Source organism: Phaethon lepturus, unplaced genomic scaffold, assembly GCF_000687285.1.
Source record: "Phaethon lepturus isolate BGI_N335 unplaced genomic scaffold, ASM68728v1 scaffold7442, whole genome shotgun sequence".
Taxonomy (NCBI): Eukaryota; Metazoa; Chordata; class Aves; order Phaethontiformes; family Phaethontidae; genus Phaethon; species Phaethon lepturus.
In genome coordinates this window covers 45,748-71,265 of record NW_010521186.1, presented here as the reverse complement: position 1 = coordinate 71,265, position 25,518 = coordinate 45,748, and the positions used below count along the sequence as shown (strand labels likewise).

General features: G+C 38.1%; 1 protein-coding gene across 1 annotated transcript in view; it reads left to right on the top strand.

Moving 5' to 3' along the window:
• Positions 1-25,518, top strand: part of STK3 (serine/threonine kinase 3) — a gene marked incomplete at its 5' end in the record, with an annotated part of 103,444 nt that overhangs the window by 49,961 nt on the left and 27,965 nt on the right. The window contains one exon of the mRNA XM_010281434.1: positions 8,991-9,166. Within this exon, the coding sequence (XP_010279736.1) occupies positions 8,991-9,166 (176 nt within the window). The remainder of the gene's footprint in view (positions 1-8,990; positions 9,167-25,518) is intronic.

Sequence of the window (25,518 nt, the reverse complement as noted above, 5' to 3'; positions counted from 1 at the left end):
AGCATCACTAGATGAATCTAACTCAAGCTATAGGTGCCTGATTTCATGAGGCATAATGTAATGTTTAACTCCAGGCAACTGTTGGAGGAGGAGGAGGGGAGGTAATAAATAAAGCTAATGTCTCAAGAGTGGAAATGGGTGCCAGATAACTTTGTTGAATGCTTTACAGCAAACATAAAGTTACATTTGTGTTTGCACATATACACCTGATTAGTTGGATGTGCAAAGCAGGAATATGTTTTCTTTGTGGTTTAATGTGCAGCAAATTGGAAGGAAGGAGTTGTTTGGGTTTGTGTGTGTTTTTGGGGCTTTTTTTTTGTGGTTTGTTATGTTGCTTTTGGGGCTTTTTCTAATGTTCTCAGCAATAAGATAGCAAGCATACCTGTTGATTAGTGATTAGTTTAAGTAGGATGATTCACCTCATGAAACCATTCAGTATGTGTTTTAATTTGTTCTCATGCTGACACAAAATATTTACCTATTAAACTGTGAGGCTGATGGAGGGCTAGTACAAGCCATCTCGAACTTACGAATTTCAACAAGTTAAGGAAAAGATAAGTGGTGCAAAAAAAAAAAAAAGAGAAAGATATTACAAACTAATTTTTTTTTATTAAGCACTTCAGGCTTAATAACTATCCATGTAATTTTTATATGTGCTGAGAGGAAATACCTGTTAGTATGCCAAACAGAGCAAAAAAGTGTCATTAGGTTTGCATTGCAATCTCTTATCCATGTCTTATTTGTCTGTTATGTTGCTGGAGACATTGTTTTTAAAATGTACTCTTATTTTCCATTTTTAATTGATTCCAGCAACAATCTGTAGTTAGTAAGGGAAATACCTTTTTACACCTTGGCATTTAGTCAGTACAATTCTTAAACGTATTCTTCCTTCTTGTCAGACAAGATATATAATCCTTGGGACAGCAGGTTTCCTTCCCCTCCCTCCCCGCCATAGGTGACTGTCTTGAGACCTGTAACTCTCATGAAGGAAAGCCAGCAAACTGGAGATAGCCTGATGGCAAGTGATGGTTTCATCATGCAGCTGGCAAGCAATTTGCTTCCAGCACTTACTCGCTGAACTTTCTTGTATTTTGCGTTAGACACTCATTGATTAAAAACTAGAAATAATTCAAGAATTGAACCTCCACATCTCTCAGCTGAAAAGAAATATAAATAGTGTCCACTGAGGCTGGTCCTCCTCTGGTTCTGTGATTCGTGTGCTATTGGCTGAAACAGGAGCAATAGCAAGTGTCCTAAATAAATGTCACCAAGAAGGGACATACAAATCCTTGCTCTCCCTGAGAGGCAGACATAGATTTTATGCTTCTGTGTGCTTGACAAAGACACAAGGTTTTAGAGATTGGTTGCTTTTTCCAATGTACGTTTACAGGCAAGGTGGCCATTTTCTAGATGTTTGTGTGATTTGGTGATAGTAGCTTAAAAGTACTCTTTGATACTTCTGAATAATAGAAAATTGCAAGCAAGAAGCTTGGAGAAATAAACTTAGTTAACTAGGGAAGAGAGATTTCATTTCCTTCCTAGAGACAAAATATTTATGACAATTTTTTTTTTTATATGCTTTTGTGTTTAGTTTCATATTTTGTTTCCTTCTGCCTTTTGTTTCCCTGCTCAGGGACAAAATAAGAAACAATAATAAGTTTTTATTTATAAGTGTCCATGCTTAGAGGCCTCTGGGAGCCATCACAGAAAATAACTAAAACCACATTTTTTTCACAAATAGGGAATTGTGCCCAGATAAAATTGGGATTTGGAACAAAAAGAGGCCTGTCATCCTACCCCAACATACAATATACAGCCTAGCAATAAACAATATTTATGCCTTCTTGCTTTGTATGCCTGTGCATGCTCTGAGTGGAGACTATGCAGTATGTACCTAAAAGGAGGGAAGGAAATGCAGAATACAGGGAGGTGGGAGGACAGAGCATAACTTTAGGAGGTTTAACATGGAGTGGAAGAAAGAATGGGATTGATGGAAGGTAGTACTACTTCTGTTCAGCTGCTTGGATTGTACTTATTTTCATGTAGAAGCTTTTTCGTATCTCAACGCGGAGAATGGTTTTGAGACCAGCTTCCCCACGTTCCCTTTGTGGCTTTTCGGCAAGACTTAGTGTTAGGGCTTCACCAAGAGTACTTATGATTGTTCTCTTTCCTCCATTTCATTAACGCATGTCTCTCCTGCCCCACCCCACCCCCACCCCCCTGGTTAAATTTATATTTTCTGTCTGCTGTGGGCTGGCAAACAAGCTGTGTCTTCTTGCCATTTGGACTTACTCTAACTGTTGCTTCAGACTTCGGTGAAGCTTCTAGATAGTTCATGGTTGGTAATAAATATATTGAAGAGGACAGTAAACTAATAAAATGGCATTTGACAGAATGTAGAAAAGTGGTCAGGTTTTTGTTTTATTAATTTTTGCCCTCTAAGACATTAAATGTTTTAGGTTTAGTCAGTTTGATTCTTAAACATTCTTCCTTCTTGTTGAACAGAAAAATATAGTCTTTGGGACAGCAGGCTTCCTTCTGTTCCCTCCTCCCCCATAGGTGACTGTCTTGAGACCTGTAACACCAGCAAAGGAAAGCCAGCAAACTGGAGGTAGCCTGATGGCAAGTGATCGTTTCATCATTCAGCTGGCAAGTGACAGGTTTGGTTCCATCAATTATTTGCTGAGTTTTCTTGTGTCATTGTATTGTGGGTTCCTTGATTACAGCAGGACATGTACTGTGCTGTAGAACCTGCATTTTGAAAGGAGAATTAATAACTTGGTTTTAGTTATTTATTATTTTTTAGTGATTTCAGTCCATCTAGTGTAAGAGATTGTACCATACTGTGTCAGTCTCCTCTGTAATAGGAGGTGGATGCTTAGGTAGCTCTGGAGTGATGCTTCATAACTCTTAGAACAGCTGGGGCCCTACTGCTGGTTTTAAAACTGAAAAGCAAAAGCTATTGATATGTGTTTTATAACAACCTGTAACCCAGGTCGTATAGGAATTCAGCAAGGAAGCAAAACTATGGGCTCATTTCAATTGAGCATTGATATTTGATGACCTTTAAAGGTCTCTTCCAACCCAAAGATTCTATGATTTCATGGATGTAGTTTTGTTCAAGTGTGTTTATTGTGCCCACATTATGATGGTTTCCTTGATTCCATATGCAGATGTGCTAGTACTTTACTCCTGTATATATAGAAAGAGAGGGACTCTTTAGGTGTTTCCAAGCCTATTCCAGTCCTCAAGCCCTCTCCTGTGATTGGTAATAAAGTTGTTCATTTATGCCCCTAGTAGTAGTATCTTTTAAAAATGGGATTTTTTTCCAAAGAAAAACATAATGTTGGCACTTCTACTTAAATAGCTGTTGCAAAATGCTAGCTTAACATGGATTTTCTTTGTTTTTCTGAAAGCAGAAATAAAGTATAACTCAGCTGGAATGAACTAATGGGTTCATAATAGTGGTTTCACTTAGTATTTTCTTCTCTCCAGAAGGTGGAAAAATAGAACAAAAATTATTAAACCAGTTTTACAAGTCTCATTCTCAGGAAGCAAAGAAATGTTTTGTACAGGAAACTCTTTTCCCCATTTAAAAAGCCTTTAAACTTGAGTTCATAGTCCTTCAAAAAGTCTATGAAGGCTTCAGCTGGTTGAAAAACGTGTGGATTTTCCAATTAAATGCCAGTTGAATTAATTCTTATAAATAGATATATTATAAAACAAAGAAAATACTGAACGACTCCTGAATTTGAATGAAGACTTGGGTGCGTAAGTCACTGTGGTGTGAATACTGCAAACTCAGTAACCACTTTGTTACACAACTCTCTGTAGTCAATGATTTCTTAGGTACATCCTTTGGTAGACTCCCAGCTGCTTTGGCCTATGGAACTGGTGATCTAGTTTCTGCTGATGCTTCCTTGTGATTCAGAAACTAAGCAGACTGACCCCTCATTCTCTGAGGTGGTTGTCTAATAGGCATGTATTAGTAGCAGAACTCGCCCACTCATAAAACACAGTCACAATTTCTACTTAAAATATGGCTGAAGGAGGTAGCTGCAGCAACTTTCTACATGGTAGTTCACTGTTAAGTGCGTTTGCCCAGATATTGAGGTCAAAATTCCAGAGTCCCTTCAACCTTGTATTCAAAGCTCCTGTCTCCCATTTCCCAGGAGAATTACTGCCATTGTGTTGTAGGCCACCTTGTGTGGTGAGAAAGTAATGGTAGGAATGTATGAAATATAAAGCCGAAGTAGTATGTGTTGTTGTGTAAGCTGCTGTAGCCTTTGTAGTAGAGGTGATAGTCCGAAGAAGGCTAAAAGCTGATTGCAATACAGCTTCTCAAATAGTGACAAAGCAACATATTTTGAGGGAATAAAAATACTGACAGGATCTTCACAGAAGCACTGCAGACAGGAGAACTTGATCCTCTAACTTCACCGAAGAGGCAGCAGCTGGAAGTGTTCCCCAATTAAGTGGCAGATGGAGACCCCCAAGATGGGGGGAAGGCTGTGGAAATTTGTTGCTTTTGGCAAAAGGAAGAAAGCTTTCTTTTGCAGATTTGCAGCTGTGGAAGAGGTTCAGTGCCCTGGTAGAGTAATGGAACGAGAGAAAGGCTTAGAGACTTTCTATAACCAATTGTTAAAAAAAACCCCAAAAACAAACCAAAAAAACCCCCAAAACCCAAACAAAATACCACCACCACCACCTGCCCTGTCCCAGGAAATTGTAGCAGGAGACTCACTTCTGTAGCAAATGGATGCCCTTATCTGCTGACTTTGCTTGCTATCTAGGAAAGGTTTTTTCTTGCCCAGGGCCTAGTCCCACAGCGTTGAAAGACTACCAGGGCTTGTCCAGTGATTAGACTATTGTCTCCTGCTGCCCATCCATGAGGGCATGTGCCAATGATACTGCCAGAGGAGACCTTAAGAGTGACCTCAAGAGTAACTCCAGGGTTGTGAGAATGTTCTTGATCATGGTGGGAAAGGGAAAGCCTTGGACGAGCGGATGGATCCTGTGTATGGGTCAACACTTGGTTGTGCCTGTAGTGTTGTTGACAGAGGTTTGACTTTTATGACCATGGAGCCCTTTTTGAGGATCAGGGATTGTTGCGGAGAGATGAGTTCTACCTGTTGAAGTAAGGCAAGCGTGTTTTTTGCCAACAAGCTGGCCCTGAGTTAGCCAGACCACCATGGGGCAGTGTACCTGCGGCTCAGCCCAACACAGAGTACAGAAACTTAACAACTAACAACAGAACTTTTAAACAGTTTTAAAAACAATTTAGTATTAATAGAACACTCTTCTGTTGGAAATACATCACTGCAAAAGCATTTTTATTTATAGATAACATCAGTTGAATTTGATCGAAACATGCATTAGAATGGAATGTGCATTCCTCCTTTTCAAATGTGCGTTTAGATTTATTTATTTTAGTTACGATATGTTTTTGAAACAGTGTACTAGAGTTGGTGTTGTGTTATGTCATTGCCTCATTCTTTTTATCCAGCATACTTTTTGGAAGAAATTCTCTTTGGTAACTATTTGGGGACATCTGCACCGGCTGTATTCCTGTCAGGGGTATTGCTGAGGTAGAACATATGTTTTCAGCGTTCATGGTGGTCTCTGCATTCCCTGGCTTGCCAGCCGTTTCTCAGACTGCTGTTTTTATTGTGACTTTCTTCCCAAAGCCATCTTGAAGTCCTGGAGTGGGCAAGTGTAGGGATGATTGAAAAGAGACTGATGCTCTTAAGTGTTGAAACTATGGCAAGCACTTTTAAACATGATCATCTCTTGTTGAAGAGCAAACTAAGATCAGAAGAACTGGAAAATCTGAGTCCTCCTAGAACGGAACAGTCTGTTGCACAATAGGTTTTCAGTGCAAGTGTGGAATGATACTGATTGTGCTGCAGATTTTTTGTGGCAAATATATAGTTTGTGTAAAAAATAACTTACAGGATAGTTGCATGAATTAATTGTCCTTAAAGGAATCTTTTATGTATTGTCCTTCTAAATTTCCTAGTTCTTGAAAGACAGTTGACAACGTATGTTACTCGGTTGTTCATGAAAGTTAGAAAAAGTGCTTCCCTTCCAAAATGATCTTCTAATAACCTTACATTTTGGAAAAAAATGCTACGTACATCAGTTTACTGTGGCATAAAGAGCCTGAGTGTTTTGTAAAGTCAATATGAAAGAGGTAGGAGCCTTCACAGGGCCTTTGAACTACTAGGTGTCAACCTATCCTATTTTACATGAAATATTAACTAAACTTGTTTGTGTTAGACTCTTCTTAGATCTCTAGCTAACCTCTTTTTAAATTTAATTATTTGTAAAAATAAAATAATAAAAAAATTAAGTAAATGCTTCATTTTTTTATATTGGGGAAAAAACAAACCTTAAAACACCTCTGGTCCCATTGTTTTGCAGGCATAATATTTCTAGTTTTTTGTGTGAGTTTTTATATTTGCAGTGAAGGAAAGCAGCTCTTGTCCTTTTAAATGAGTGAACCAACTGTTTACTAAATCAGAATCAGAAGTGACTCCTAAATTCTTATTTATCAAAACAAATAGAGCAAGGTCTCAAAGTGTAAAATAAATGTGCTTTGCTCATTTTGGTGTAATTTCAGGCCTGTTGACCCACTGTCCTTAATACTCTTTCAATAGCAAGGAATTTGGAGGGACTGGTTTGTTTTACATATGTAGGCAGTCTTCTATTACATATATAAGGAAGATATTTATAAATAACTCTAAAACTTAAGAACAGTGCTTGGAAAATCTTTAGTATTTTCTGTTACATGAGAGGAGGGAGACTATCTTACCTGTAATGGGCCAACATTTTGGTACTTTAGAGTTTCTAACAGAGACACTGGTAATCTTCTGGTTTATAAGTATGTCTCAAGGATGAAACATAAGTACAGCCGTCTCAGCAGAAGAGAAATATTGGTTGTGAAAGGCCAGCAATGTGGTGTCCTATCTTTTTGGTACAAATAGTTTCAGGGTTTTTGGGCAGCTATCAGCAAGTAATAAAAAGTTTGTATTAAGAAAACGCATTGTATTTCTGTTTTTAATTCCACCCCCTTCATACTACTACCTTCTCTTGGATCTGTTTTCTAAATTTCTGCTTTGCTAAAGTTTAGATTCTTCCATTTTTGCCCTTCAGTGCTTATTTCTGTAGTTATTTGGCATCCCTGATGTTTATGTCTCATCCCTTCCTCAGTCTCAGACTGAAGAGATCCAGAAACCTCATTCAAGTGATCTTGAGTTCAGTGGGGGCAAACTTGGGAGATTCTGGGGAAGAGATATCTTTTATGTGGTCTGTTAAATTCAACCTGGAGTTTAGTTCACTGAATGTTTGTGGTATTTTTTATGGTTGTAGTTGCCATTAATTAAAAGATGATAACTAGAAATGACTATGATCTGGCATTAGAAAAGAACATGGCAACAACTGAGAGAAAAACAGGCTGAAAAAATGTGGCAAGGAGGAGGTGTGTATGGAAACATGGCAGGCTGAATTGAGGAATCATCATGGAGCTGAAGAAGCAGCAGCTGGAGTCAAGTGCAGTAAAGCCTAGAGCATAAGCAAGACAGTAGACCACCCCATTCAAAAAGCCAGAAGAAATCTTACTAGAACAGAATGATGTAGAAAAAGCAGAAAGAAAAGAACAAGTCAATATGCTATAAAAGATGGTGGTACAAAAATAAGCATTGATGAAAAAAATAGGCCACTATTAGCCATGCAACAAAATTAGAATGAATTAAAAAAACAATTGAGACAGAGGGAAGGGGTTACCACAGGAAGAGATGATGAAAATAAGAGGTGAAAGAGGAAGGGAACAAAAAAGCCACTTAGTGAATTAATAAAAACAAGTGTAAAGCCAGATATGAAGATCAGCAAGTCCTAATAATCAGGTTAAACACAAGCTCAAAAGATATTTCCAGTGGTTTTCCTTTTCACTTGTTAAATAAAATAGTTCAAATAAAAATTCCTAATTGTTTTTTTATGCTTATAATGAAAGAGTATAGTTCTACCTGTGGTTGGTTGTTTTTGTTTGGTTGGGTTTTTGTTTTAGCTTGGTTATTTATATCTCATCCTGTTTCACATGTATTTCACATTTCTCCATGTACAATGTGTTACACTGCAAGCAAGTACATGTTTCATTAGTCAATGCTACGCAGATTATAGTCTCTGAGGTGACAGTTATGTAGAACTACTAAAGCATTTCTTATGTTTTATTTACTATTCTATTTAGGAAAGAACTTGCTTTGAAATACCACAACTGAAAACAAATTTCAGTCGTTTAGGATTGTAGCTAAATTTTTTTTACATTTAGTTTCATGAAAAGGATAATGGAACCGGAGTTCAGGCTGATCTCAATTGCTTCGTAAAGCTTTTGCAGCCACATAGATGGTGACAAAAATCCTGCAGGGTTTCCAGACCATGGAGACAGGGTGCTTTGCAGCCATCTGTAGAGTGTGATCCCATAATTTGTGGAGAATCCTCATTGGCAATGAATTCAATTAAGCAGTGTCTAGACACAGTTTGTGCAGGTGTGTTTTTGCGAGTTCTTTTTCTAAATATTTTTTTAAATCGCACCTTTAGGTAAACTGATGGAACTCTGTTGCTTTGCTACAAGTGCCTGTGGACCAGGCCTTGAAGTTAGGGACGTTCAGCACCCAAAGGGATGCTTAGCACCTTGTGTTATTCAGTCTCTATAACAACAAATAGATATCACATGAAGTAACTTCTAATATTACTCGTGTGTGCAACTCTGAAATGGCTTGAACATTTCTCCACATTGTATCTTGCTACAAAAATATCATTCTTCGGCTATGAGTTTTTATGCCAAAGGTCCTCAGGGGACAAATGGAGGCTTGCACCACGTACGGACGACTATTAATTTCTGTAAAATCCAAGAAAATTAATAAATGGAGTTTATTTTATAGTGCAGTAAGTCTTTAAATAGTTTTAACTTTTTTCTTTTTTTCTCAACTAAGGAAATGCTACTTCACCGCAAGTTCAAAGGCCTTCTTTCATGGACTACTTTGATAAACAAGATTCCAAGAATAAAAGCCCTGAAAACTGTAATCAGAACATGCATGAACCTTACCACATATCCAAAAACGTTTTCCCTGATAACTGGAAAGTCCCTCAAGATGGAGACTTTGATTTCGTAAGTACATTTTTATTGTTTACTTTCTTGTATGTGGTTTATTTTATATGTGCCAAAAATAGTTAATCCCTTTCTGTAACTATGTTAATACAAGTAAAATAAGTAAACTTTCAAGAATACTGTCCAATTATCTAATCTTAATGCCTCACCCTGGTATAAGTACATTTGCTTGACACAAGACCTTTTTAATGAGGAGTGGTATGTGACGTTACGAATATACTACTTTGTAACTACTTTTTATTTTTTGGAGTATTTTTGGTTCTTTATAATTTATGTTGTAACATCTTTAAAATTTGACTCAGTTCTATTAAAAAAAAAATTGCTACAGGCATGGAATAGTGTTGTCATGTTTGTTTGAGTTTCTCAGTAAAATAAGCATTTTAAACTGGATTGGAGCCATTTAATCAATCTCCTTGGAGATGGTTAAGATCACCTACTGTTTTGAACAAGCCAGCTTGTTGATACTATTCCAGTAGTGCACATCTCTGCATAGAATTATTCTATCTAGCACCAGGCTGTCTATTTTAGGGTGGTGTTTTTGTGCCTCCAAAATAAGTGTAGTTTATTTATTTTTGCCTATGTTGCAAATTGGAACAGGGCAAAAAGAAAATGTTCCTAAGTTATAGGTTGCTTTTGAAAGTAAAGTAATTACTGTTTCAAGACTTGTACATAATTATACCTAGTTTTTCCGTTTGTTCATTTTTTCAACATGTTGAATGGAAGAATTTCATTTATCTGTTGTAGATTAAACATGTTCTTAACTGTAGTGCAGTAGCTAAATATGATTACATGGCACCTTTTTGAAAGTACACTTGGGATTTGGAGAAAAATGTTGTGTTTAATTTTAGGTGACAGCTGTAGGTGTGGGATTTTTTTTCCCTGATTTCACTTACTGCATTTCTACATAAAGCTGACTCTTAAATTTAAGCTGTTGGAGTAAAGCCAGTTAAATAGCACACTACCAGTTATTGCTGCTGGAGAGTTTTAAGTTAGATTTTGGTTTGGGTGGGGTTTGTTTAGGCTTTGACCATAAAATGCAATAGTCATCATTCTGATAACTGACTAACAAAATAATTATTTGCACTATTCATTGGAAAAAACTGGCCGTTATTTAAGTGGGGTTATTAGAGTGGCAATAAAATTGTCCTTGGAACAATTTAAAATTCATTCTATCTTTTCCATTGCTTGTTAAGAAATGCAAGTGAAAATGATTCTTCTTGTAAATGCTAAGATCTTAATTCTGTAAGTGCTTATTCATGAATAATTCACACATGGATAATCCTGTGGAACTTGCTGACATTGCTTGTATATATGAAATTGCCTCCTTGAAATAAGAATTTCTCTTGCAACCAAACCTGAGGAGTTCTGATCTTCAGAAACTGTTCTCTGTGTGTAGGCAAACCTTGCTAGTGGTCCTAGCCTGGCAAGTCAAAGACTTCATAATCATAGGATCATAGAATGGTTTGGGTTGGAAGGGACTTTTAAATGTCATCCAGTCCAGCTTCCCTGCCATGGGCAGGGACACCTTTCCCTAGTTGCTCAAAGCCCTGTCCAGCCTGACCTTGAACACTTCCAATGATGGGGCATCCACAACTTGTCTGGGCAACCTGTTCAGTGTCTCCTGGAAGTTACGTGATGTGCAGTTTGTCCTTGACTTCTTAAAAAAGGCAGCATTGTGAAGCTTGTTGCTACAAAATTACTCTGATTGAAGACCAAATAGGATTTTAAAAAAAAGTGAATAGCTATGTGCATGGGCAATGTGTGTAGATGGGGGGGTGTGTGTGTGTGTGTAGAATTTTAGCATGACGAAAGCCATGCTTAAGGTAAGCCAGCCTAAGAAAGAGTTTAGGAAGACTCTTCAATAATGGATGGGCTGCTTCAGTGTAGTCCACTCAAGAATACATTTCCATGAAGCATCTGGTACCAGCTGATGTCACACAGGATATTGGTTGTACAGCCTGCTGTACCATAGGCAATTATTATTTATTTACATATCTTCTAGAAGCACTTCTATTTATATTTTAGACAGCGAGTGGCAGTATTGGTAAGTGGCTTGCAAGAGACTTTCTGAAAGGATAAATCAGTGGGCAGCATGCATAATATATTGTCTACTCTTTGTGAGATCAGCATGAATGTTTTTCAGTTGCTGACATGAAGTCTTTAAATGATTCATGAAAGGGATAAATAATGGAAACTTTTTGTACTAAATAATTTCAGTCTATTTTGATTGGAATTAGCCTTAAGGGGATCTAGAAAGGGATCCTAACAGTAAATGCTGACAATAATGATTTTATTTAAAGAAGGGATTGACACCCTAGAACTGAAATATAAATGATCAAAATCTAACTTAATGCTAGTATACTCTAACAGTACTCCAGCTTTCTATGTAGAAGAGGAGCAATGCTCTGAAAGTTGGAGGTTGCCAAACTCATTTGCTGAAGGATACCGTTATTCTTACTTACCCATATACCCTTGTAAGCCGTACATAGCGTGTTGGTGCTGGCAGCCAATAAGCGCTTCACTTCTGAGCCAGGGCAGCATGATAGAGCCATGCTAAAAAGAGATATTCAAGTGTTCGGCTGGAACGACTTAGAAGTTTATTAGTATATGTGTCTGTTACAGCATAAACTAGAGAAGCAGAAATGCCGCTGAGGTGGGAGGGAGAAGGAAGAAAAAACAATCCTTATAAATCCCTGCAACTAATCAGTTTGCTTATTTCTATGCAGAAGGTGAGACCTGCAGAATTGGGAGCTAGTTCTTGTGGCCAAATGGTATACTTGCTTTAGATCGCAGTGATATTTTATCCTATTCCTAGTATATTTTACTGTTTGATAAAACAATACATAGTTATTTTATTTGTTTAAATGTACAAATATGTGTAATGCAGATACAGCAGTTAGTCTTACTTGCTGATGTTTTTAGATAATGTAAATAAATTATACAGGAAACTTTTGTCATAAGGTGGATAACTGAATGTATAAAATAATGCCAAATGAACTTAGCACTACATTTGGATTGAAAGTTTTTATATGGGCATAGTTTTCTGCCCTCACATAAATGTTTTAAAACCTCCTTGCCAATGAAAATAGAAATCAAAGACTTTTCCAAGAAAATAAGATGCTTTGGTCATCAATCTGAGTTTTAAAAAAAGTAATTTTAGCAGAATTTTTTCTTCTGTAAGTACACATTTATGCTTTGTTTTTCACCATTGAAGTACATCTGTTTTGAAATTCAAAAGCTGATCTTACTTCTTTTTCACTAATGCCATATGGGAATTTGAGATCCATTTCTGACTTGGTCCTGCGGACCTTCAGTTCTGCGATCAATCTCTGGTGGTTATTGATGTAATGTTCCACGAATTGATGAGGAAGAAAAAATTGCCACTGCAGACCTTCAAATTTTACATTGTATTGAATCAGGTATATTGCAAATAAGTTTTAACTAGACTTCATTCTGGTACTTTATAGTCACAGTGAATATTGCATTATTCTAAATTTACTCTGTTATGTATGTCTCGGGACTAAGGTGCTGTTTTTCGTGCACAAGAGGTGTTTGGGGTTTTTATACTACATTTCTTCTTGTTTTTTTAAAAAACAAACAAACAAACAACCCCAAATGTTTTTCGGTATTGTCTTTTCTGTGACTAGGAATTTTTAGAGTTGGGTGTTTTTGTTGTCAGTTATTTTGTTGTCTATTTTTGTGGTCTTATGATAAATTCTGAAAACCAGAAGTATTGGGTTTTTATATTGGTGAATCTTAGGGAAATGTATTTCTGGGGAAGTACTTGTAAATGTTTTGGTTTTTCCACTTCAGCCTTTGAAATGGAAGTGTGGAAGCTCTGATTGGATACAAATCTTACAAAGCCTAACGAGTTTTTATTCAAACTTCAGCTTTTATATTAAACTTTTAATATGTATTTCACACTCAAGGATCACTATGGATTTTCTTTTTCAATGAATACTATCAGACTATAGTGGTTCTTCTACACATTTTCATTATTTTTAAGGGCCATGCGGCAGATGGCAAAATATTTTTAAAAGCAATATTTTTAACCCTAATTCTGTCAGTTTTACTTGGGGTTAAGTGATGCTTTATTCACAGCAAAACCTTGATGCCAGTAAGTCTAATCAACACGATACTACTCATTGTGAAGAAAAGCAGCATAATGTCCTTGAATAAGTAAAGATGTGGTAAAGCTATATAGTATATGGGTTCATAGAAATGTTAATCATGCATGGTACAAGCAGCTTTTGATAATGAGGCTTAACTGTTTAAAGGCCCAACTTTTACTCTCAGCTCACAAGTTCGCAGTTTGATTCAGTGTGCTGAATTAGAGCAAATGATGTGTTTGTTTCAACCATCTAAGTGACTGGTCCTTTTAAGAAGAATTGGTTTTTTATAGGTATTATGTATTCATATGACCATGTTGCTATTATGATAGCTTTGTTCTTTCCATGGTGAATGTTTTCCATGAGGTACGTAGGTGCTTGAGAGAGCCGTGCATTAAATGGGCAGTATAACTGCAAGGTGTTGTTGAAGCAGCATGCTCAAATTTATTTTTGTCTTTCACAGTTGAAGATTTTGTGATATTTTGTGTAGCATTTATCACATTTTTATGGGCATTATAGAAGAGAGTTTTCACCCAAAAGGTGAACTTCTAATAATCAAGAAGTACTTGAAATTTTTACCATGCGGGGAAAAACAGGTAAATCTGAGCTTGCTAGATTGATGTGCTGTGTGTTAAATAACCTGCTGCTTACATTTTTACTGTATCATGACATTTTACATCTCATTAATGTGTAAAATTGCTCTGTAAATCCTTCTGCCCCTTAGTAATGTGTGTTAGTGTGGGACACAATGTTAACAAAGGATTTACGTGAACTGCAGTGAAGTGGTATCTAATTGATGATAACCTGTGAACTAACATTAGTCAGAATTAGTTGCAAAACATCATTTGCACTCATTGAATATATTATTTAATTTTAAATGAGTGATTTACTTTTTGTTACGAGACGATAAAATGTAAAAAGGCAAATTATTTATTATAGCAGTGCTAGGGTAATGATTTCTGTCTTTAGTAGAATTATTTCCAAAGAGGAATGGTATCCAGATTGTTAAATATTAAACAGTGAACATGTAGATCACGTTTTGCAGTAACTGCAGTATCATGTTTAAGTAAATGCATTTTGGGTGACTTAAAGATTCTGGAGTAGCAACAAAAATTTAAAGAGCCATCTGTTACAGAAACTAGTCAGAATATTTTCCTGTGTTTCAAGCAGAACAAATGCATTAGAAAATAATCATTATGATTAGTATAGAAATAGTAGTATAGAAGTACTATTAGTATTAGAAATAGTAGTATTGCAGATACTGAGCCCTTCAGTTTATAAATGTTAACTAATTTGGTAAAAAAGTAAATACCATAAAATGACTGAAGACCATATAGAATTTTATTAAAACTTCAGTAATAAAACTAGGCTGAGTTAGCTTCATTGGAAATACTTCTTTGTCCAAAACCTTGGCTGGGTTTATTCTGATTTTATTTTAAGCAGCAGATGAGTTTGTTTGGTAAAGTCTTCTTTCTCACGAATGGGAATGAATGTATTTGATGTATTTTCAATCATTTCAGATTCTCCTCTAAGTAATTCGAAAATTTTAAATGGAGTGTTAACATATATTGGTTTTGCTTTGTTTTTAATTAGTTGCTTGAATATCATGAAGCATTTACAGATGCTGACAGGAAGAATGTTTTCTTACCTAAGCAAATATGAAACTTAGGTTTCTGGGTTTGCATGGGCCATATGCATGAGAGATAAACAGAAGTATTATTGGTGTTGACAGTCTGCATGCAGAATGTCATTTATTTCAGTTTAGACATGGCTAACAGAGGAGAGACTGTAAAATAAATATAATTACTAGAATATGCTTTATCTAGCTCATTTTGTGAGGACAGTGAACCTCAGCACTGGAGGTTTTCTGTACCACTTATAACAGATGTCTGGTACAGAAGTTTCTTGTGTGTTGGTTGGTTATTCAAAAAAATGAAAGCTGTGGGGGTAATTCAGTGGGAGAGATACTCGTGTTGGGAATCCACTGTGGATGGTTTGCAGGTCATGGCCGTGATTTGTTAGGCTTATCGTGCAACTGCTCAGGCAGGCAGTAGGGGAGGTTGTGCCAGTCTGATATGTAAACTAAAAATTTATTTTAGTTTGGATTTTTTTTTTTCATTAGGCAAAGAGAACGAACCAACCTATTACACTTTTTTTTTTAAACTCTGCAAGTCAAATACTGACTGATTTAACTAAATCATGTTTGTATATTCTGACCACAAAAGGAGAATTATTTTTCTTGCAGAGAGTGGGGGAATACACTACCTGAGCAGAGTGTTTCTCCAACTGGTACTGAATATAGGATCCTTTCTCTTTGAATATGTCCCTTCCCCTATTATTACAGAAGCAAAGAACTGAAAATTAAGTCTAGTAATTTGGTCTTAAATATAACTAAATTGTTTAGGCTGTAAACAGAATCAATCTTTTCTGTTTATCTTAAATTGTAGGATTATTTTAAAGCTGTTACTCTGATCGCTGAGTCTGTCATGCCAGTGACAGTGCTGTACTTTTGCGGTTTTAGAAGGCAAATTGTGCCATCTGACAAAGATTATATGAATTTTGTGTGCTGAAAGAGCACAGAAAACACCCTTCTAATCCAAAAATCTTTGTTAGAACAGTCATGTCTTCTGAAGATAAGACAAGAACTTAGGCTTGAATTACACCGATTTATTTGAAGTTAGATAGCAAAAAGAATGTCTAATAGGATAACAACGTATGACAGCAGCTTGCCTCAGAGGGTTTTGCCTATGTCTGCTTTCTGAGCAGCTTGCCTCAGAAAGCTTGCCTTTCTGAAGGCAAGAAGTTTCCATTGCTGCGAAACTCGCAGAAGTTTCCATTGCTGCGAGTGTTAAAGACCTGGTTAAACGCATTAGGAGTAGTTTTGGTGGAGTTGATCCCACTTGGAGCAGAGGATTGTTGTAGATGACCACCTTCTGTAAATGGTTTTGACGGCATTATTTCCTATGGCTTTTTAAGCTACTGCTGATGGCTGATGTTTGTAGTCATAAAAGACGTTGAGAACACATAGGTCTTACAAGCTCAAGTTCTCAAAGGTAGTGACATACTTCATTTGTTTATTAGGAGCATCAGTATTTTGGAGGAGCTAGACCTTGGGTAACCTTGACAATTTTTACAATTAACAGTCAACTATTATTTCCAAACATGAGTCTGCCTCTGGAAAAATTCAGCCAAGGTTCAGTCAATAGAACTTAACCATGCTTTCTCTCCTGAAAGTTTTCATCCCTGCTGTCTTACTGTGTCATGTCACATAGTTTCAATGTGTAATGTATTTTTTTAATTACAAACTATTTTCTAGTGAGAAGACGCTTCAAAACTTATTTTTCAGGCAACCTTCAAATTCTTAGTATAGAGTTAGGAATGAAACTATTTCACTCCGAAGAGTTTCAATGCTTGCATCATCTAACCCCCCCCCCTCTTTTTTTTTTCCCTCATTAGCTCAAATAGATAGACTGAAGTGTATATATTCAGTTATAGAGCAGGTCTGTAATTTGTGCATAGTTTAAGGAGAACAAAGGAAAGAAATAAGTGAAGTTGATGAGCTGGGGCAGCGCCGCTGGTTTAAAGTAACATCTTGTTACCTTAGTAACCAGTTGTCTGTACTAATATACCTCTTTGAGATCATTGTGTAATAGCTAAGTAATGTGTATAGCCTAGAAAGAGCCTTGAAATACTTGGAAAAAATAGTTTTGGCCGGACAAGTTTTAGACGATCCTTTTTTGTCCATCAAACCAATTCAGTTTCAGGTCTCTCTATTCTGTTTTCTCTTACAAAAAAAGAGTGGGGTGGGGGCAAGATATTTAATCCGAATAGTTTCCATGTTGCATGAATAACTGTTAACGTCAAGACGGCGTACCACACCTTTGTGTGTAATGTCTGATTCCCAAAGCAAGTGCTGACACAGAGGTGTGTGTTCTACTTCAGGGTTTCAGCAGAATTTTTTGAAATCATCTCTATGACAGTATCATGCAAATTTACCACTGAGAAACAAAATCTGTTCTCCTACTCTTTGCTATGATGATTAATGAAAAGAAGTAAAAATAAAACTTGCCTCAGGAGAGTGGGCGACTGGAATTTTGCAAGACTGTTTTTAGTTAATTTTTGTAACTCTGCAGTTTTAAAGAGGATTTCCTCATTAATATAGTTTGGTAAAGAACATGGGGTGTTGTATTGGGTTTGCATGGCAAAGGTTTTGGTAGCTGTGGGGGCTGAAAGGGTGGCTTCTGTGAGAAGCTGCTAGAAGCTTTGCCTATGTCCAATAGAGCCAGTGCCAGCCGGCTCCAGGTCAGCCCTGCTGCTGGCCAAGGCTGAGCCCATCAGCGACAATGGTAGTGCCTCTGGGATAAGTGTCTTCAGAAGGGGGGAAGAAAATCCCTGCGCAACTGCAGTGAGAGAGAGGAGTGAAAATATGTGAAACAACTCTGCAGACACCGAGGTCAGTGCGGGAGGAGGTGCTCCAGGTGCTGGAGCAGAGATTCCCCTGCAGCCCATGGTTAAGACCGTGGTGAAACAGGCTGTCCCCCTGTAGCCCGTGGAGCTCCACAGTGGAGCAGATATCTACCTGCTCTGGCATGGCATCCTCCATGGACTGCAGGTGGATGGCCTGAAGGAGGCTGTGACCATGATGGAGCAGGCTCCTGGCAGGACCTGTATCCCTGTGGAGAGAGGAGCCCAGGCTGGAGCAGGTTTGCTGGCAGGACTTGTGACCCTGCGGGGGACTCAGCTGGAGCAGCCTGTTCCTGAAGGACGGCACCCGTGGAGGGACCCATGCCAGAGAAGTGCGTGGAGGACCGTCTCCCATGGGAGGGACCCCACGCCGGAGCAGGGCAGAGGGTGAGGAGTCCTCCCCTGAGGAGGAAGGAGCGGCAGCGACAATGTGTGGTGAACTGACCACAACCCCCATTCCCCGTCCCCCTGTTCCGCTCACGGGGAGGATGGAGAGAAATCAGGAGTAAAGCTGAGCCTGGGAAGACAGGAGGGGTGGGGGGAAGGCATTTTTAAGATTTGGGGTTTATTTCTCATTATCTTACTCTGATTTGATAGATAATAAATTAAACTGATTTCCCCAAGTTGAGTCTGTTTTGCCTGTGAGGGTAACTGGTGACTGATCTCTCTCTGTCCTTACCTCAACCCATGAGCCTTTCGTTATGTTTTCTCTACCTTGTCCAGCTGAGAGCAGCTTTGGTGGGCACCTGGTGTCCCGCCAGGGTCAGTCTACTACCACAGGTGTGTTTTTCAGGTTAGCTTTTTTTGATTTTTACTGGACATGAGAACTTGTCAGATGAGATTCTAGCAATTTAACAGAATTTTTTATTAGTTCAGTGTCCATGTGGCTAACTCTCAATAATCAAAAAGCTTGTATTAGATTTCTGTGCCTCATGTTTTGATCGGCAGCCAATAAATACCATGTGTAGACTATATATTAAGCATAGATGTTAACAATATTTCATAAACAAAATACTGGAAATTAAATGGCTGACATTTAATACTGTTGTGCTTTATGAAGAATGGAAAAAATTCTGTGTGGTTTTTGTTTGCAAATAGCTGGTAGAATTTGAAGGAAAAAACTTCTGCATTAAGGCATTGACTTCAAACAGAGGGCACATAATACATGGAGTACTTTGTTATTTTGAATTAATATCTTCAGATACCTAATTAGATTTGACTTAGTACACATTTACCAAAGCCAGGGATTGCCCAGAATATTTTGGTTTACGTGTAAATTTTATTTCCTTTTCTTATAACTTGTATAATTCAGAGATAAAAGGGTACTCCTATGAAACTTGAAAGCAAAATCTGTATCTCTATATTCATATGCCTATTATTCTCATTTGCTTGTATTTTAACAATGTGTGAAATGTGTACATTAAAATGATCCAAATGACATTCTTTTACATTAGATCTCTGCCTATCAATGCCTTATAGCCCACATTAACTTTTGTTGATTGGAAGTTGTAGCATTGCTATGCACCAGTCATTTTATTTTTGGTGAAAAAGTTGAGGCTTTTTCTAGAGATGTGTGCTGTGTAAAGCTGTAAGCTAACTTGGAAACTTGATTTTTTTTTTTTTTTTTTTTTTTTTTTTTTTTTTTTTTTTTAAAATTCATCGTTGCTGTTGTTTGTGTCTGGATAAAAGTGTGCCTCATGGACAGCACCAGTACCTAAAAAGGTGAAAAAGTCTATGTAAAATCACCCAGGTTGGGGGGAATACAACAAACCCATAAAATTAATTTGGCAAGTTTTTATACCTCTTTTATAATATTATATGAGTAACAATTAAAAAATACAGCTATGCAAGCCCAATATATAAAACTGCAGCTATTGACAAGCTCTCTATAGAAAGGATTAATCTCATACTTGCTAAAGTCAGTGGCAAAGCTCCTACCGATAGTGGTATTAAGTTTAGCTGCTCAGATTATTAAAGAAAACATTTTCATTTGTGTGCCTAAATGTGAAACTGCATTTAGGTTTAGAGTTAGAAATTTCACAGCTTAGACTGTTTCTCTCAGTATTCCTTAGTTTAGGGCAAGTATGCCTAGTTCTTATGAAAGAAATACCTGAAGAATTAATGCTTATTTAGCATCTGCTTAAAGATCTTGGTATTGCTTACACTTATGTTTGTGTTGGCAGTAGGAGTTGTACAGATCTAAGAATACTAGTAAGAAAATTTTCTTAACCTAAATAAGAGGTACCAGGACAAAATTGCTCTGTAGGAGGGCTCTAAAGGTACAGTAGCACAGTCATAGCTGTTTGAAAAGCTGCTTGATGCTCAGCTGAGAACCCTGACTGTATTTCTCTGACAATTTTTAGTGTGCCATAGTGAGAACTAAAACAAGTTAGCTTAAATAATTTTGAAGAATTCAACATATTTTACTTTGCACTGCAGCAAACTAGGATGATGGGCAAGGTTAGGTCGTCAGCTGAGAAGCAGGAACTTTGCACACTGTGCAGCCATGACTGCAGTGATAGTGTATGAGCATGCTGTAATGCTTGTAGATGTGAACTAGGTGGAACTTTCTAAAAACATGTTTGAATTTTTTTTCCCTCATGGTGTCACTACAGCCCAATATATTTAGCTGTTTTTTATATTTGAATATTATTCTTTCAAGTAAGAATAGAGGAAAAAATGCTCTTTGAAGACACTTACAGACCATACTTCCCCATCACCCCAAAAAGTTCTCTAGATCCAGAAAGTTCTACTAGTAAAAATTATCTGTCCCAAAATGACCATCTCTTTTCTTTTATTGTGTCCTCTTTGAAGATTGTGCTCTTTGGCATAGGGAATTACTTTAAGTGCGTGAATGGAAGAGGAGGCTGTCTTACTGGGACATCCTTCGGCTTTGGTCCCACTGGAACTGGGAGGAGGTGCTTATATTTTTGAAGGCAGTTCTCTATGTGCTTCTAGTGCAACTGTTTGGTGCATTTTTTTCTGCAGTGTCAACTGGATTATCTGTTTCACAGAATGGTCATTTAGTTTAAATTGATTGTTACTTCAAGATTGCCGTTAGTTATAGTCACATGTTCTAAATGCCATCCACACAAGAAGAACATGCACTCTACAGAGATGGATAATCACCTCAAGACAAGAACTACTATCCTGAGAATGTTCGTAGTGATATAAATGTGATATTTCCATGGTATTTGTGATGTGTGTGTATAGGGTGGAATGGGCTTGTTGTTTTGCTTTTGCGAAGTTAAAAATTTCATTGCTACTTCTATCTTTCTAAAGAGTTTCCACTAATAGAAAACCACTACGAATCACAATAAAGAGACCTATGTAAGTAAGCCTACGTTCAGACAGATTCAATTAAAGTAACGAAGACATTAAATTAAAATAACAAAACTCACGTTTGTCCTTCGGGATTTTGTCTGTGACTAATGGTTCACTGAGATGTGAGCACCCGTGTGCAGCCCACCATCAGTGCCACTTCGGAGGAACAGAGGAGGAATTGGTAGGAGCGTGTTGATCGTAGTGTGGCTTGGTGTTTGTGTGCTTGGCTGTTTCACTTGTTGCCGCATGAGCTGGTTAACTTCCTTGTCACGGGTTTCAAAGAGACCTGGTTTACGGGGATTGTTTTTCCCTACATCAAGTTCTCCAACAACTGCCAGCATGTTTTGAATGGTGCTGTAACATAGAGCCTTTTGAAGGAATGATGTTCTGGGCAAATAATGCCCCTTTCACTTAATGCTTAGCAGTTACAGGATTTAACTCCCAAACTGTTCAATGCCGCTTTATTTAAAGAACAAAACGAAAACCCCAAAAATGTAAGCCCCAAGCAGTTTTCAGGGTAAAGGGTATTCGTAGAGAAAAAGAGATAGAAAAGAGCTGATGCCTCTGAAGAGGATTTCTGGAGGATTTGGGAGAAGGAGTGGTAGGTGGAAGGAGGCCAAACCCAGTGTTAACTTAAGTATCCCCGTGGCCTGTGCAACTCAAGAGCCTTACTTTCTCCTCTGCTGGCTGATGACACTGTGGCAACAGCCCACTGATCATCTCGGAGGTGGGCTAATTCAAAACTACAGGGGAAAATAGCAATGTTAGAAACAGTGGTTAGTTTGAAACTACCTGACCTGTTTTCTGTGTTTTAAAGAGCTGTTGCTACGGCAACAGTAGCTCCCTGAGGACCCGGAGCTGCTAAGTTTCAGAGGTTTGGCACTTGTGTGCGTGTGGAGGGGGGGTATCACTACCAACACCAAGCTGTTTTTTCCCACCTTTTTTACAGATACCTATTCTGTACCCTAGAATTAGCACGGATACTTTAGAAAACGTATTACCTAAATCCTAATGGAGCAGTTTTCTATTCTAGCGTGATTTCAGCTCAGCTCTTCCTTTGTTCATCTTCTCTTCTGTATTGCAGCTTCCCAAAATAGAGCACCTTCAAAGAATGATAGTTACCATATCCTATGGTCCTCAAACTGTCCTGTCACCAAACACCATGATCATTTTGTTCTGCAATTCCATATCCCATGTTATGGAAGTCAACAAGCATAAGGTATTTGACCATGGGTCCAGGAGAAATTAATTCCAGAGCTGACATGCCTTTATTGAAAAATAGCCTGACAGTTTTAATCAGTGAATTACTATCTGAAATGCGTCTGCTGCTGGCAGTTGCCATTGTAACATATGGGGGAGAGAGGATTTTGCAGATGGCCAATTCAAGAAACTATTTTACAGCTTTAAATTGAAAATCAGTGCAGTGAACTTCACCTGGCATCTGGAGTGTACTGTGCTTATTGTGAAAACTGTCACTTAGCATACTGTACTGTTGTCCACTTACTAACAGAAATGTTTGGTTAGTAGAGGTGTAATCCAATTTTCAATTTAGTGAAATTTTTAGTATGGAGTGAGAAGAGTGACTGTAATGTGATCCATGTCTGAAAGGAAAGTACGTTCTTGCCAAGCTCAAATTTCAGGAGGAGCAGTAGTCATAACTGCACCTCAGATACCCAGGAGCAGCTGGGAGACCAGCAGAGCACCTTATGTGTAGCAATGCTGGAGCCTCTGCCTTACTGAATGGGAGCTAAGAGAAGAAAGAACACTTCAGCTTTTTTTTTCTTTTTCAAATCTGTTAGCATTATTTAAGACTTGCCCGTGTTGAACCATGGATTGAAAGCCTTCCTCCATCTCTTGACAAGCAGACTACAAGCACAAATATGAAGGAGAATGTTCATCTGTGATGTTTATTTTATTGGTTATCTGGGAAAAATAGTGATGTGACAATTGTGACTGATTCTCAACTAACCTCATGGAATCTCATTAAATGTAAAAAAAAAAAAAGTGTTAAAAACTGTTTAGATGCTGAAATCAAATGCTCAGAATTAGGGAATGATGCATTTTATGATTGCTTGACCCATTATGGACCCATTTTTAACTGAGTTTTAACCCATAGTCCTATAATTAAAGAATGTTACGACATTTAAGTATAATAGGAAAAGGGCAAAATTAAGGTTGCCTAAGGAGTTATAAGCATGTTCTTCCCTAATGTCTTTCAGGTATTTGACTTAACATTTTTATAAAGGGTTTTATGCGTGTAATTGTGATACCCACTTAAAAAAGAAAAAGGAAGAAAAGCAACATTTATTCCATACAAGCACAGCAGCCCTCTACTGCACAACACTGGTGAGGTTTGAATCTTGAATTGTTAACTACTGGTACTCAGATGGTAGTGTCTTCAATTGTTAGAATAAGTATGTTGATAGAGGAAGTCAAAAGGAGGAATAGATTATTGTGAGCCTGGATGGAGGGAATAGGGAAGGGAAGAAAACAAGGAAGATTGACCTACTATTTCATCTGCCTATGGGATAGGATTAATATGAGCTGGTCCCTCAGAGGTATTTCTCTGAACAAGACACAAGTGGCTTTAAGCACCAGTCACTGGGGCAGAGAATCAGTCCAATCCAGCCTTCACATAATAGTGCATGTGTAACAGCATTGCCCAGTAGATGTGTTACGATGCATACTGTGAGATGATTAGGTGAATAAAACTTGAGAGTTCAAGTATCAATTATTTCTGCTTTCATGAGAAATCGAACAAGCCTTAAAATGCTTTCTAAAGGGAGTTGGACTAGATGATCTTTAAAGGTTGGTTCCAACTCAAACCATTCTATGATTCTATAAATGTGCACTTGCAGCCCAGAAAGCAAACTGTAGCCTGGACTGCATCAAAAAAAGCATGGCCAGTAGGTTGAGGGAGATGATTCTCCCCCTCTACTCTGCTCTCATGACCACCTACCTGGAATACTGCATCCAGCTCTGGAGCTCTCAGCAGAGGAAAGGCATGGACCTGTTACAGTGGGTCCACAGGAGGGCCACAAAAATGGTCAGAAGGCTGGAACAGCTCTCCTATGAGGAAAGGCTGAGTTCAGCTTGGAGAAGAGAAGGCTCTGGGGAGATCTTGCTGTGGCCTTTCAGTATATACAGAGGGCTTCTAAAAAAGACAGAGACACACTTTTTACCAGGGCCTGTGGTGACAGGGCAAGGGGCAACCCTTTTAAACTGAAAGAGGGTAGGTTTAGATTGGATGGAAGGAAGAATTTTTTTATGATAAGGTTGATGAGACACTGGAACAGGTTGCCCAGAGACGTTGTAGATGCCCCGTCATAGGAATTGTTCAAGATCAGGTTGGCTGGGGCTTTGAACAACCTCATCTAGTGAAAGGTGTTGCTGCCCATGGCAAGGGGGTTAGACTAGATGATCTTTAAAGGTCCTTTCCAACCCACACTATTATATGATTCTATGAAAAGTATGAGGAGGAGGGAGTGGCAGCAAGGAACTGTTATGCACTGACCATAACTACTCACCCTCCGTCCCTCTGTGTCACTTGCGTTGTGGTGGATAGAAGAGTCTGTAATAAAGGAGGGAAGTTAAGCCTGGGAAAGAGAAGAGGCAAGGTGTTGCTTTGATGTTTTAATGCTTTGAATGCTTTTTTGTTTCTCACTACCCAATTCTATTTTTATTGCCCATAAATTAAATTTTCCCTGTGTTGAGTATGTTTTGCCCATGGTGGTAATTGGTAACCGATCCCCTTGTCTGTATCTTGAGATGTGAGCTTCCTTATCCTATTTTCTCCCCTCTGTCCTGCTGAGGAGGGGGACTGAGTGAGCAGCTGGGTGGGCATTTGGCTGTTAGCCAAGGTTAACCCACCACACCTGGTAAGACTAATTTCAGCAGTCTTCTATAGCTAGAAGTTCATCTCCATCTTTGACATAGGGATAATTTTTCTCGGTCTTTATCAGCTCTTTTTTATCTTTTCCTGATACAGCATTTCTATCATGCTGCCATAGCTCAGTAACTAAGAAGTACCATTGCAGATATGTGCTTTATTGGAAAGAACGCCAGGTTTGGTTCCCCTTCAGTGATCTAAAGCACAAATACCATCTGTCTTACAGTTAAGATCACTTCAGTGAGTTTCCATGTAACTGCTCACACTTGCCAGAGACAGAGAATCAGTCTAGCTGCTTTTTCATTTCTTTTTACAGAACTGTCCTCAAATTGCCCCATATCACATGTACAGAATTTCTGCTTCCAAATTCCTAGTCATTAAAGTCGGCAGATTTCTCTGTGACTTCTCAGAAGGTGGCCTTGTCTCCAGTACAAGGGCTTCGGGGTGGCCTGAATGCGTTTCTTGGCTTTTTGTTGGAGTGACTAGCTGTCCTCAGAATTGTGATCAAGTCAGAGCTGGTACGAAGCTGTCTTGGTATTTTGCAACAGCTCGGTGAGTGGTAAGTA